Source organism: Rutidosis leptorrhynchoides, chromosome 6, assembly GCF_046630445.1.
Source record: "Rutidosis leptorrhynchoides isolate AG116_Rl617_1_P2 chromosome 6, CSIRO_AGI_Rlap_v1, whole genome shotgun sequence".
Taxonomy (NCBI): Eukaryota; Viridiplantae; Streptophyta; class Magnoliopsida; order Asterales; family Asteraceae; genus Rutidosis; species Rutidosis leptorrhynchoides.
Genome location: NC_092338.1, coordinates 102,946,442 through 102,958,290, shown reverse-complemented (window position 1 = coordinate 102,958,290; position 11,849 = coordinate 102,946,442). Strand labels below are relative to the sequence as shown.

At 32.4% G+C, this 11,849-nt stretch overlaps 1 protein-coding gene across 1 annotated transcript; it reads left to right on the top strand.

Annotated features, from left to right (window-relative positions):
* Positions 1–9,133: 9,133 nt before the first annotated feature.
* On the top strand, positions 9,134–10,740 carry LOC139853924 (1-aminocyclopropane-1-carboxylate synthase 7-like). Its single transcript, XM_071843261.1, has 3 exons — positions 9,134–9,313; positions 9,432–9,721; positions 9,882–10,740. The coding sequence occupies exons 1-3, from the start codon at positions 9,134–9,136 to the stop codon at positions 10,738–10,740; spliced, it is 1,329 nt and encodes a 442-aa protein (XP_071699362.1).
* Positions 10,741–11,849: the final 1,109 nt, after the last annotated feature.

Sequence of the window (11,849 nt, the reverse complement as noted above, 5' to 3'; positions counted from 1 at the left end):
TATATGCGTCAAAGTAAACACATCGTAACTTATGGATTTCCCAGTGTGATATCCCCCATCTTTCGAACGAAAGCCTTTTATAAACCAAGGCATTCTTGGAACGTTCTTCGAATGTCTTACAAACTGATCTCGCCTTAAATAGTTGTGCCGAGGAATTCTGACCGACTCTAGACAAGATTTCATCAATCATGTCTCCGGGTAGGTCTCTTAAAATATTGGGTTGTCTATCAATTTTGTGTTTTTATACTGTAAAATAGACAAGAGTTAGATTCATAAAAAAATACTTATTAATACAAGCAATTTTTACATATATCATAAAGCATAAGCACACTATATTACATATATTACACCACACGAATACAACTATCTTATTCTGACTCGCTCGTTTCTTCTTCTTCAGTTTTGGTTCGGTTTGCCAAGTTTCTAAGGATATATGATGTTCCCCTAATACGAGCCGTCGTTTTCCACATTGGTTTAGAAAAACCTGGTGGTTTAGAGGTTCCCGGGTTTGTAGAATTTATGAAACTAGAACTTGTAGAATTTATGAAGAACACTTAGAACTTGAAGATAGAACTTGAGAGAGATCAATTAGATGAATAAAATTGAAGAATGAAAGTGTTTGTAGGTGTTTTTGGTCGTTGGTGTATGGATTAGATATAAAGGATATGTAATTTTGTTTTCATGTAAATAAGTCATGAATGATTACTCATATTTTTGTAATTTTATGAGATATTTCATGCTAGTTGCCAAATGATGGTTCCCACATGTGTTAGGTGACTCACATGGGCTGCTAAGAGCTGATCATTGGAGTGTATATACCAATAGTACATACATCTAAAAGCTGTGTATTGTACGAGTACGAATACGGGTGCATACGAGTAGAATTGTTGATGAAACAGAACGAGGATGTAATTGTAAGCATTTTTGTTAAGTAGAAGTGTTTTGATAAGTGTCTTGAAGTCTTTCAAAAGTGTATAAATACATATTAAAACACTACATGTATATACATTTTAACTGAGTCGTTAAGTCATCGTTAGTCGTTACATGTAAGTGTTGTTTTGAAACCTTTAGGTTAACGATCTTGTTAAATGTTGTTAACCCAATGTTTATAATATCAAATGAGATTTTAAATTATTATATTATCATGATATTATGATGTACGAATAACTCTTAATATGATATATATATATACATTAAATGTCGTTACAACGATAATCGTTACATATATGTCTCGTTTCAAAATCATTAAGTTAGTAGTCTTGTTTTTACATATGTAGTTCATTATTAATATACTTAATGATATGTTTACTTATCATAATATCATGTTAACTATATATATAACCATATATATGTCATCATATAGTTTTTACAAGTTTTAACGTTCGTGAATCACCGGTCAACTTGGGTGGTCAATTGTCTCTATGAAACCTATTTCAATTAATCAAGTCTTAACAAGTTTGATTGCTTAACATGTTGGAAACACTTAATCATGTAAATAACAATTTCATTTAATATATATATAAACATGGAAAAGTTCGGGTCACTACAATTCTTCCCACACTTAGCTTTTATTTATTCTTTTCTTTGCCTTTTTTATTCTCTTCTATTCCATTTTAAATGAATTCAACCATTTTGGGTTGTTTCTCCATTTATGTTCTCTCCGAGGTAACAATAATTTCGGCATTAACACCTAGTTTTATCGTTCATAAATATGTATAAACATGATTTTGAATTCAATTAGTTGAAAATTTTTCAAATTTTCACAAAATTTGGCAATTAAATTAAGTGTAAACCCGAGAGAATTTATAACCCTTCCCCACACTTGAGATCATGCAATGCCCTCATTTGCATGAAATCAGACTATAATTATAAATTCATGAGGTTGATTAGTGTAGAAAAGTGATTAAAAATACCGAGTTTGCAAACATATTGTTTTATATCACATTTGATATTTTACGTCTTGTCGTTAAAATTAGTAGCTTTTGCTGAACTTGATGTCGGTCTTTGAAAGTACGCTGTTTTACCGTGTTTTGTACATAAGATAAACTACAAACATATAATATATATATATATATATATATATATATATATATATATATATATATATATATATATATATATATATATATATATATATATATATATATATATATATATATATCTTTTTTTTATAAAACCTTTATTTATTAAAACAATTTAAATGAATACTTTTTTTTTTAAATTTTGTTTCCTTTTACTTTAGGTAGTTTCGGTATGTTTACCTAGTCCGTCCCTCGACAAAATTTAAAATTTGTCGTTTTTAAAGAGATTGTTTTAAAAGCAAAGATTTTTGGGTTTTTTTAATTTTTTTGGTATACTTTAGATCAATAATATTAAAAATAATGATAACAAAATTTGTCGCCTCGGGTAAATCAATTTCGGTTCCATGACCTAGTCTTTAACTTACGACGAATTTTAGAAATCATTTTTTTAAACGTAATAAAATAAAGTAAATTTTGTTTTTAAATTCACACAAAACTTAAATTTAAAAAAATGCATATTAATTTCATACAAAACCTACAAAACAAAAAAAATCAGAATGGGGGGGAGAAAACTAGTTCTTTAGTGTCTGCTAGTGGAAAAGACCAATCGGATTCCATTCTCAGAACTACACGAGAACAGAAGAACTAACCCTAGACAACATTATTTCTTAGAATATTTGAATCTCCCCACACTTAGGTAGCTGTGGTGTCGAATTTGTGAATAACTTCATTGTCAATTTCTCTTGGACCATAATCAACTTGCATATCTGTGACTTTTGCTTTAAGCCATTGGTCGGATTCCTGTGTAATATCCACAAATTCAACTAGTTTTGCCTTTTCTTTAGGCGATAGATTGGATACTAACCGGTTACATAACTTAAAGTTCCCCTTGGTTCTAGCATCACGAATCCGTTTAATAAGTTTCTCCATTGAACTATTAATAACGGGGTCATTTAATTTTGTATCAATAAGGATATTGTGCCTAAATATACGTTCATTTGGAGCACTATCAGTTCACTTAATACCTAAAACATATCATTAAAGTGTTTCGTTTAAACACACCCGTGGTTCCACGGATCATTTCACTAGTGTTTATACATTATTAGGCTAATTCCTTTGTTAAGAAAAACAAAAGTAATTATATAAATACTCATTAAGGCATAAATATTTATGCGTACGCGAAGATATTTTAACAACAATCCCTATGATGGTAACATTCACTTATTAGATTCAGATTATTATCAAATTTGGTTATGTATTAGATTGCTTACACACCTTCGGTAGTTAAACATGTAATACAACGGTTCATGTTAAGCTTGACGCGTTTTGGCCATAATCTGTTTATGTATTTGAAAAGGGTTATTATCCATAACGCCTATTTTTCAAACGAACTATAACAATTAAACCTGAAATAAGAAAATTGTCAAAATACAATCACAAGTCTTAAGGTGCCTTAGCGAGCCTTGTAACTAAGACCTTGTGACATGTGAACTCCTGGTGTTAAGGTGCTCTTGTGACCTTGCGACTGGGCGTGATCGGGTATGATCAAAATTTTCAGATCGCGATAACTTTTGATCTGTAGCTCGTATTTAAGCATTGATGTTTTGAAATGTGTATTTTTTTTAGAGATCTATATGTTTGTTTTAAAATCGAAGTCCCAATTTATAATCAATAATTGATCGCATATTGCGAGTTACGATATATGTACAAATGTGTTATTTTCGAGTTGTGTAATATAGTTTAAATTGATTGAGGATTCGTTTATTTTCTGTCAATAATAGAGGAGATTAAACTGATCAAAAATCGGAATGTTCTATAACAAGTTAGTAGCGGTCAAAGTGCGTTAAAAGTCAAAATCAACAAAAAAGGGTAAAATTAAAGGTATTTGAGGCAAAATTTCATAAAGATTGAATGGTGGGTAAATTTTACAAAGATTGCAATTCGCAAGTCTTGGCTCGCAAGGTACATCGCGACTTGCTAGGGAATTTTTCCAATTTTATATTTTTAGGGTGAATTGTTATAGTTCGTTTGGAAAATATGCGTTTTGGTCAATAACTCATTTGAAAAACACACAATCAAGGGCGGTGCTAAGAAGGGGCCGTCGGGGTCGGCCGCTCCTGATGATTGATTCTTATGTGTGTGTGTGTGTGTGTGTGTGTGTGTGTATGTATCTATATATATATATATATATATATATATATATATATATATATATATATATATATATATATATATATATATATATATATATATATATATATATATATATATATATGTTAAAATTTGATGTTTAATGTATTTATATGTTAAAACATGACATTTTATCCCATTTAGTTTTTAATTTTGAGATTTTGCATATCGGAGAAATTCCTGGATATGTCATTACAAAATAAGCAACGCATTGATATACGGAACTAAATTGGATTTAAACGCACAAAATAAGGAAATATATATAATATATATGTTAAGATAATTAGTAAGTACCATCTGTTTTTTTTTTTTATTCAAGTTGTGGTTTAATTTGTAATTGGTTATTATTATTATTATTATTATTATTATTATTATTATTATTATTATTATTATTATTATTATTATAATAATAAAAAACTTACAAGTTTTAAAACTTACAAAAAATTAGTGGGAAGCCTAGAGACAATCTGGGCCCCCACACCTCTAGCAATAGCAAAACCTATCCTAGTAAAAATATGAGCAGCAGCACCGGCACTAATATCTTGCGTCATCGAACTCTTCTGAACCCGCTTTAGCAAAGAAACAGCCTCCTTCTCTAATTCCCCCAGGGAAGAAAATGAGAAAGGAATGAACCCATAACCAATCGCCTGACAGCTAGATTCGTACTTGACCCGCTTCCGTCGAGCCGCATCAACCACAGCACGTCCAGGGACAAAGTCAGAAAGCCCAGACTGCGTCAAAGGAGAAGACCCTGTCAAGTCAACACAAACATCGCGACCATAATCCCAGGAATAAAGTAACACATCAGCAGGTCTGAGGGCCCTGTCGTTCCCTCCAGACAACCCAATGTCAACCTCCTTTCTCGCTGAAATCCCAGATCGATAACAAACATCAACAAGGGAATCCCGAACAATATTATGTCGATGCTTAATACCCACCATACCAGCACAAGACACGGCGTGATCCCCGAAAATATCCCCCGTAAAAACCCTTGAACAGGCGGAGCATGCCGTCGAGATAGAGAACAAAGGAACACCTAACCGGTAGCACAACACACATCGGTAAGTCTTTGCGTTCATCGTCTGACCCAACCCCAAAATAGGGACTGCCCTTAGCCAAGCAGATGTGTGATCACCCTGCTGTGATTTCCATAAGGCCGATTGTCGGGGAGATAACGAAAAAGTGGAAGCTTATGTGTTAATGTTCTTTACGTAATCATGCGTACTTTATTTAGTGGATCTATGATATACTTAACATAACTTTTGGCATATAAATAATCTACAGAGAGGAAGTTCACAAATATATTTTTAAAAATAAAAGTCGAAGTTAACTAACTTTTTAAAATGAGAAACAACGACGCAATTCTTAAACATATATAAAAGTTGACAAAACCATTCGAAAAAATATTAAATATATGTCAAACTTGAAATTAGTCAATCATATTATTCAATAATGTATATATAGTATTCAATAATGTATATTAAAAGTTTGATTAACTTGAAGTCATATAGATAACCCACTCGTGAGACATGCGAAAGATTATCTATTTAATTTTCCACACAAATATTACTTAATTTTAATTTAATACCATAGCTTAATTTTTTTTTTTTTGTTTAAGACAAACTCACACATACCACTATCACAAATTAATCTACGAAATACATACAAGCTATCTATAGAGGGACTCGAACATTGAATCTTCTAGTTGAAAATGTCACTCCGATACCATTAGGCCAATGATTCTTTGATCATGATAAAATTCTTCTTCATGCTTCATTTTCAGGAAAAAATAAATAAATAAATAACAAACCGAAAATTCAGCTCAGTTGAGTTAAGATTTTAGGTCTATTGAGTCTCGAAAAAAACTTACGATATAAACCACAAACTTAAAAAAAAAAAAAAAAAAAAAAAAAATTCTAATGGGTTTTCTTACAAACATATTGGGTCATATATACAGTAAATAAGGGAACAAGACTGATGGGTATCAATTCTTGAATCTCAATAAATATACAAATATGTCTAATGGCTCTTGGGAATGAGTTAAACAATACGTGAAACATGTATGAAAACATTTATTCATGTTATATCATTTATTATGTATAAAATATTTCTGACCTTTGACCTATTACCCAACATAACCCATTTGGAGCTTTTAAAAGTCTAACATGTTTCACCCATGACCTAATTCAATCTAAAACCGTTTTAACCTGTTACTCAAACCGAACTAAGCTGACTCGTTTGCCAAGTATAGTAAAAGTTAATTTTAATCAAAGTTCAAATGGAAGAAAAAAACTTAATGTAAACGTTTGTTGTTAAAGCATTACTCAAATATTATATCGCTCATATCGTTGTTTGCAGGGCTGGTCTCGAGAAATTAGAGGCCTAGAACAAGATGAAAAAAAGGCCCTTAGGCCCTAAGTAGTAATATAAGTTTTTTTTTAAATAGTCCTCCAAGTCTTGCTAGAGTGCTAATGGACTTTGATTTCTTTTTTATGGAGTCTTTGATTGTTGTTTTTGAACCTATTGTATTTCGTATTCGCTGCTTCAATTATGTTTTCATACTTCTCATGATTCTCAAATCTATAATTGTATATGTACATATAAAAAAAATTGGGCACCTAAAAATCATGGGGCCTGAGCGGTTGATCACCTTGCCACAGTCGCGACTGCCAGCGCACACCTGGCGAAAAACGACCGGAGCCACCGGACCACCCACAACCACCAACGAAAGAGATAGATCGGTCACCAAAATCGCCAATTTTGTAAAAGAAAAATAAAGGAAAACCGGCATAGCAATCCGGAAAAAAACGCCGGAGCAACTCCGACTCTCAGATTTACCGGCAGAAACAAGAGGGTGATAGAACATGTTCTGCCTTTTTTGTATTTTTATCAATTTCAATTTAACCTTTCAAATTTTTAGTAATTTAGTTTTCCCTTTAAACTTTTTTTTTTTTAAACAAGAATTTTCAATTAAAATCGGAATTTCAAACTCATTATACATTCAAAAAAATCCAAATTTCATAGAATGAACGTGTTTAAATCCACAATAAACATCCGAATTTTAGAAAATGTGTTTCCATCTAAATTATGAATCCAAACTTCAAAGGACACATGTGTCACATCCAAATATCAAGTAATAAAACTCACAATCATTTGTGTGTTTGTTGGCCGCTAACATAACTAGCCCCCATTAGTTATGAAGATCGTGTAATGCATGGAAGGGTCCTTAAAAAGGACACTGGTCAATGGCCGAACAGTTGTCCCAACCACTATACAATATGCATTTTTTTTGTTTTAATAATTATAATTATAATTATATTATATGGTTATTATTATATGCAAATAATTAAGTGCGTCAGTTTTTTACATATAAAGATATCTCAATCGTTATATGAAATTGTGTCTGAACTAACCATTCAGGCTTGCCTGAGTGGCCACCGAGTTGCCCAATGAAGTACACCACCCGGGTTCAATTCCTGGCTATGCCAAATTGTTCAAAAATGGAGTGTGACTAGAGGGTGCGCATAATACGCAATTCACCCGGTACTAGGTCTCGCGCTCGGGGGCTTGATTACCCGAGGTTTTACCTTCTATGGGAGAGCCAATGTGCTCGTTCATAGGAGGGTTTCCTCGCTTACTCAAAAAAAAAGAAAAAAGAAAAAAATTGTGTCTGAACTAAAATAATATTCAACCATATTATCAGTATGGAAATTACAGAGAGCAAAAATATTTTAATATCATACTAACGAAATTCTAGTTACAACAATGAAACAAAAAAGTCAAAAGTGATGAAAATAACTGTTAAATGACATTAATGAACTTTCTATCAAAGTCAAAAGACAAGAACGGTTAAATAATACTCCCTCCGTCTCATTCCAATAGTCCACAGACAAAAAACACGCAGTTTTAGAAAATCTCACTAACTTCATTTCTCCACCAATGAAATATCTTCTTTCCTTTCTATTTATGGAAGTGGACTATTAATTTGGGACAGCCCAAAATGGAATACTGGACTATTGGAATGAGACGGAGGTAGTAACTCATTGATGAACTTTTTTATTAAAGTGAACATACAAGTAGTCCATGTTTATTTGTTATCATTTTTTAAAAAGTAACAAAGAAAGTATATAACTAATGAATTTTTATCAAAAGAAGAAAAAACCTATCAAAATTTAAGTCGGTCTTGCAACAACAAATACAATACCTAAGGAACTAGCCAAGCTAAAAACGACCAAGTACATGTTAATTGACATATACATAAAAGTGTAGCATCACATCATGAAGAAATCATTTTTCTATACTGGCATTTTTCTATAGATATATGCATGTGTATGTCATTGAGGTTAGAAAGAAGGTGTTTAGAACGTTGTGTTCTAGCTCATGTTTTAGTGGCATACATCTTTTAACGAGAGGTCAGGAGTTTGACTCTCGTGGGGTGTAACATTGCACACAAGGTTGCGCCTTTACCGTTGAATTTTACTCAAGGCTGCCTTCTGCACATCGCGTTCCGAGGGTAGTGGGTGAGAGGGGGTTTTACGTACTGCTGTTAAAAAAAAAAAAAGGAAAAAAAAAAGGTGTTTAGTTGTATTGTAGAACTGCAATTTTTACAAAATTCTTTTTACCTTATTCTATTCATCAAAGAATCATTGCTTCCTGTTGCCAACTCAATATCATTTCTAAGATAAAAATATATATTGACATGTTGCAAGTAGGTCCTACACCATATTTTTTTATGTGCTTGCATACTTTCTGTTTATCACTTCCTATATATGTGGGAATTTTCACAAAGTTTTCATCAAACACTTTCTATTCACATCATCATTCTCCCATTTCTCTCTTAAATTTCTTAACACACAAAACTTGATTCAAACTTGAACTGAAAGAATCAAACAAGCCCTTAACTTAAGCAGATAAATTTAAACATGCCGATCGAAATTGTACAACAACAACAACCATGTGTTGAATTATCAAAGATAGCAACCTCAGAAACTCATGGTGAATATTCACCATATTTTGCAGGATGGAAGGCTTATGATGAAAACCCTTATCATGAAACAAGTAATCCTTCTGGGGTCATTCAAATGGGTCTAGCTGAAAATCAAGTAAGCACACAACATAAAAATTAGTCTTTTAAAACATAATATTCACAAAGACATTATTTGTTTATATTTTTGTCTATTATTGGAGTGAGCTAACAATGATTTTGGTTTCTTTTCATAGGTATCTTTTGATTTGCTAGAAGAATATTTGGAAACAAATATGGAAGCATCAAACTGGGGCCAAAAAGTTTCTGGCTTTAAAGAAAATGCTTTATTTCAAGATTACCATGGACTTCAATCTTTTAGAAAGGCAATGGCAAGTTTCATGGAACAAGTGAGGGGAGGTAAAGCCAAATTCAACCCCGATCGAGTCGTCTTAACCGCCGGTGCAACCGCAGCTAACGAGCTTTTAACTTTCATTTTGGCTGATCCTGGTGAAGCATTGTTGGTCCCAACACCTTATTATCCGGGGTAAGTTACCATACAAGTCAAAACTTTACTAACACCGAGCACAATGACAGGCCCAGTTGTACTGGGCCGGTCTTATTACCAGCTCGGTGTTTATAACTATTATGTAAATTTTTTGATATAATTTAATATTTATTAACCTTTTTATTTTTTAATATTGCAGATTTGATAGAGATATTAGATGGAGAACTAGTGTACAAATTGACCCAATCCATTGTGATAGTTCAAATAATTTTCAAATTACTCCTAAAGCATTAGAGGCAGCATATGATCATGCGAAATCAATGAACATAAAAGTGAGAGGTGTCTTAATCACAAACCCCTCGAACCCGTTGGGTGCAACGATTCAACGGAAAGTTCTAGAAGAGATTCTAGAATTCGTGACCCGAAAGAACATTCATCTAGTTTCAGATGAAATCTACTCGGGTTCAGCATTTAATGCAGACGAATTCGTTAGCATCGCAGAAGTACTCGAATCAAGAAACTATAAAGACGCAGAAAGATGTCACATTGTTTATAGTCTTTCAAAAGATCTTGGTCTCCCAGGTTTTCGAGTAGGAACAGTGTATTCGTACAACGATCAAGTCGTGACAACCGCAAGAAGAATGTCTAGTTTCACCTTGATTTCATCACAAACACAGTTTTTGTTGGCATCGATGTTATCAGATAAAAAGTTTACGCAAAAATACATAAAGATTAACCGAGAAAGATTGAAGAAACAATATGAAATGATCATCAATGGGCTTAAAAAGGCGGGAATCGAATGTTTAAAGGGAAATGCAGGCCTTTTTTGTTGGATGAACCTGAGTCCTTATTTGGCGGAACCCACAATCGAGAGCGAATTAGCCATCTGGAAGACGATTATGCACGAAGTTAAGCTAAATATCTCCCCAGGATCATCTTGCCATTGTTCGGAACCAGGGTGGTTTCGAGTTTGTTTCGCAAACATGAGTGAAGATACTCTTGAAATTGCATTATCAAGAATATCTGAATTTATAAAAAAGCAGAAGCTTGCAAGATAGACATTTTTTTTTTTTTTTTTTTGGGTAGTAATTATTTTTTAGGTGGCAAACCCAAATCAATTAAAATTAGGGATTTTGCTAATTCCCATTATCTGTAAATCTGTAAATCATAATCATACTAGGGATTTTACTTCTTTTTGCTCTTAATTTTTTTTTGGGATTTTTGAAATCGCCAAGATTTTTTGAGTTATAAATCCCTTTTGTATGTTGATAACTTTGTAGATCCATTGTATGATACATTTATCTAAAAAGTGAAAGTCAATGTTGCAACTTTGCATTCACATTCACATTATAAAAATTCACATTATAAAAATTGCATGTGAGCTTATTTGGTTTAAGTTTATCCATCATATCATTGAATATTTAAATCGATCGATGTTTTATAAACAAATAATAAATTGTACTCGTAGTACTTTATAACAAAAATCTTGTAACTAAAAAATATTGTCTATGAAGATGTATAGGTATCCAAATGTTATCCCATCGTTTAAGACTATGATTTGGTTAGATTGACGTCATAATGGGGTTACTCCATTTTTTAACATTGTCAATTTTCACACCTTAATAGTTAACACAAAATTTTGGGTAAAGAGTTTCAGCCGATAAGTATTACTAATAATGAATAATGAATAATTACAAGCTTTTCAACAAACAAGTAAGACTTATAGATAGGAAACAACTATGGTTACAAGCTGAATCAAGAACCAAACACCACCATAGAAATAAACCACCCTCGACACATTACGTTAGATTTGCCATGCTATCTTCATGTTCCGAACATGAGAGAGTCCTTGAACTTCATCAACATCAGTTTTAACCTCGCGATCTCATAGATGATGTTTGTGACGCCCCGTACAAAACCATCATGTAAGAATCGTCAACAACAGACCCATTACACGGTATAATACTACATGCTGTTTTAGAACAAGTTTTGCATTCATGAAAAGATAACGTTTTACAAAAGATAACGTGACACAAAGGTCGTTACAAGCCATTATTCAAATAACATAAGTTGTGAATGCAAGATAAAAGTTCCATGATTGAGACATCTCTAAGTAATGCAGCGGAAGTCTAACACAGCGAGTCTGTAACAACAAGTCTATAACACC

What these genes read in the sequence shown, in the direction of transcription:
- LOC139853924 (XM_071843261.1), top strand. Translation starts at nt 9,134, where the DNA reads ATGCCGATCGAAATTGTACAACAACAACAACCATGTGTTGAATTATCA. An exon ending in TGGGTCTAGCTGAAAATCAA is followed by an intron (nt 9,314 to 9,431) that starts GTAAGCACACAA and finishes TTCTTTTCATAG; the next exon opens with GTATCTTTTGATTTGCTAGA. An exon ending in CCAACACCTTATTATCCGGG is followed by an intron (nt 9,722 to 9,881) that starts GTAAGTTACCAT and finishes TTAATATTGCAG; the next exon opens with ATTTGATAGAGATATTAGAT.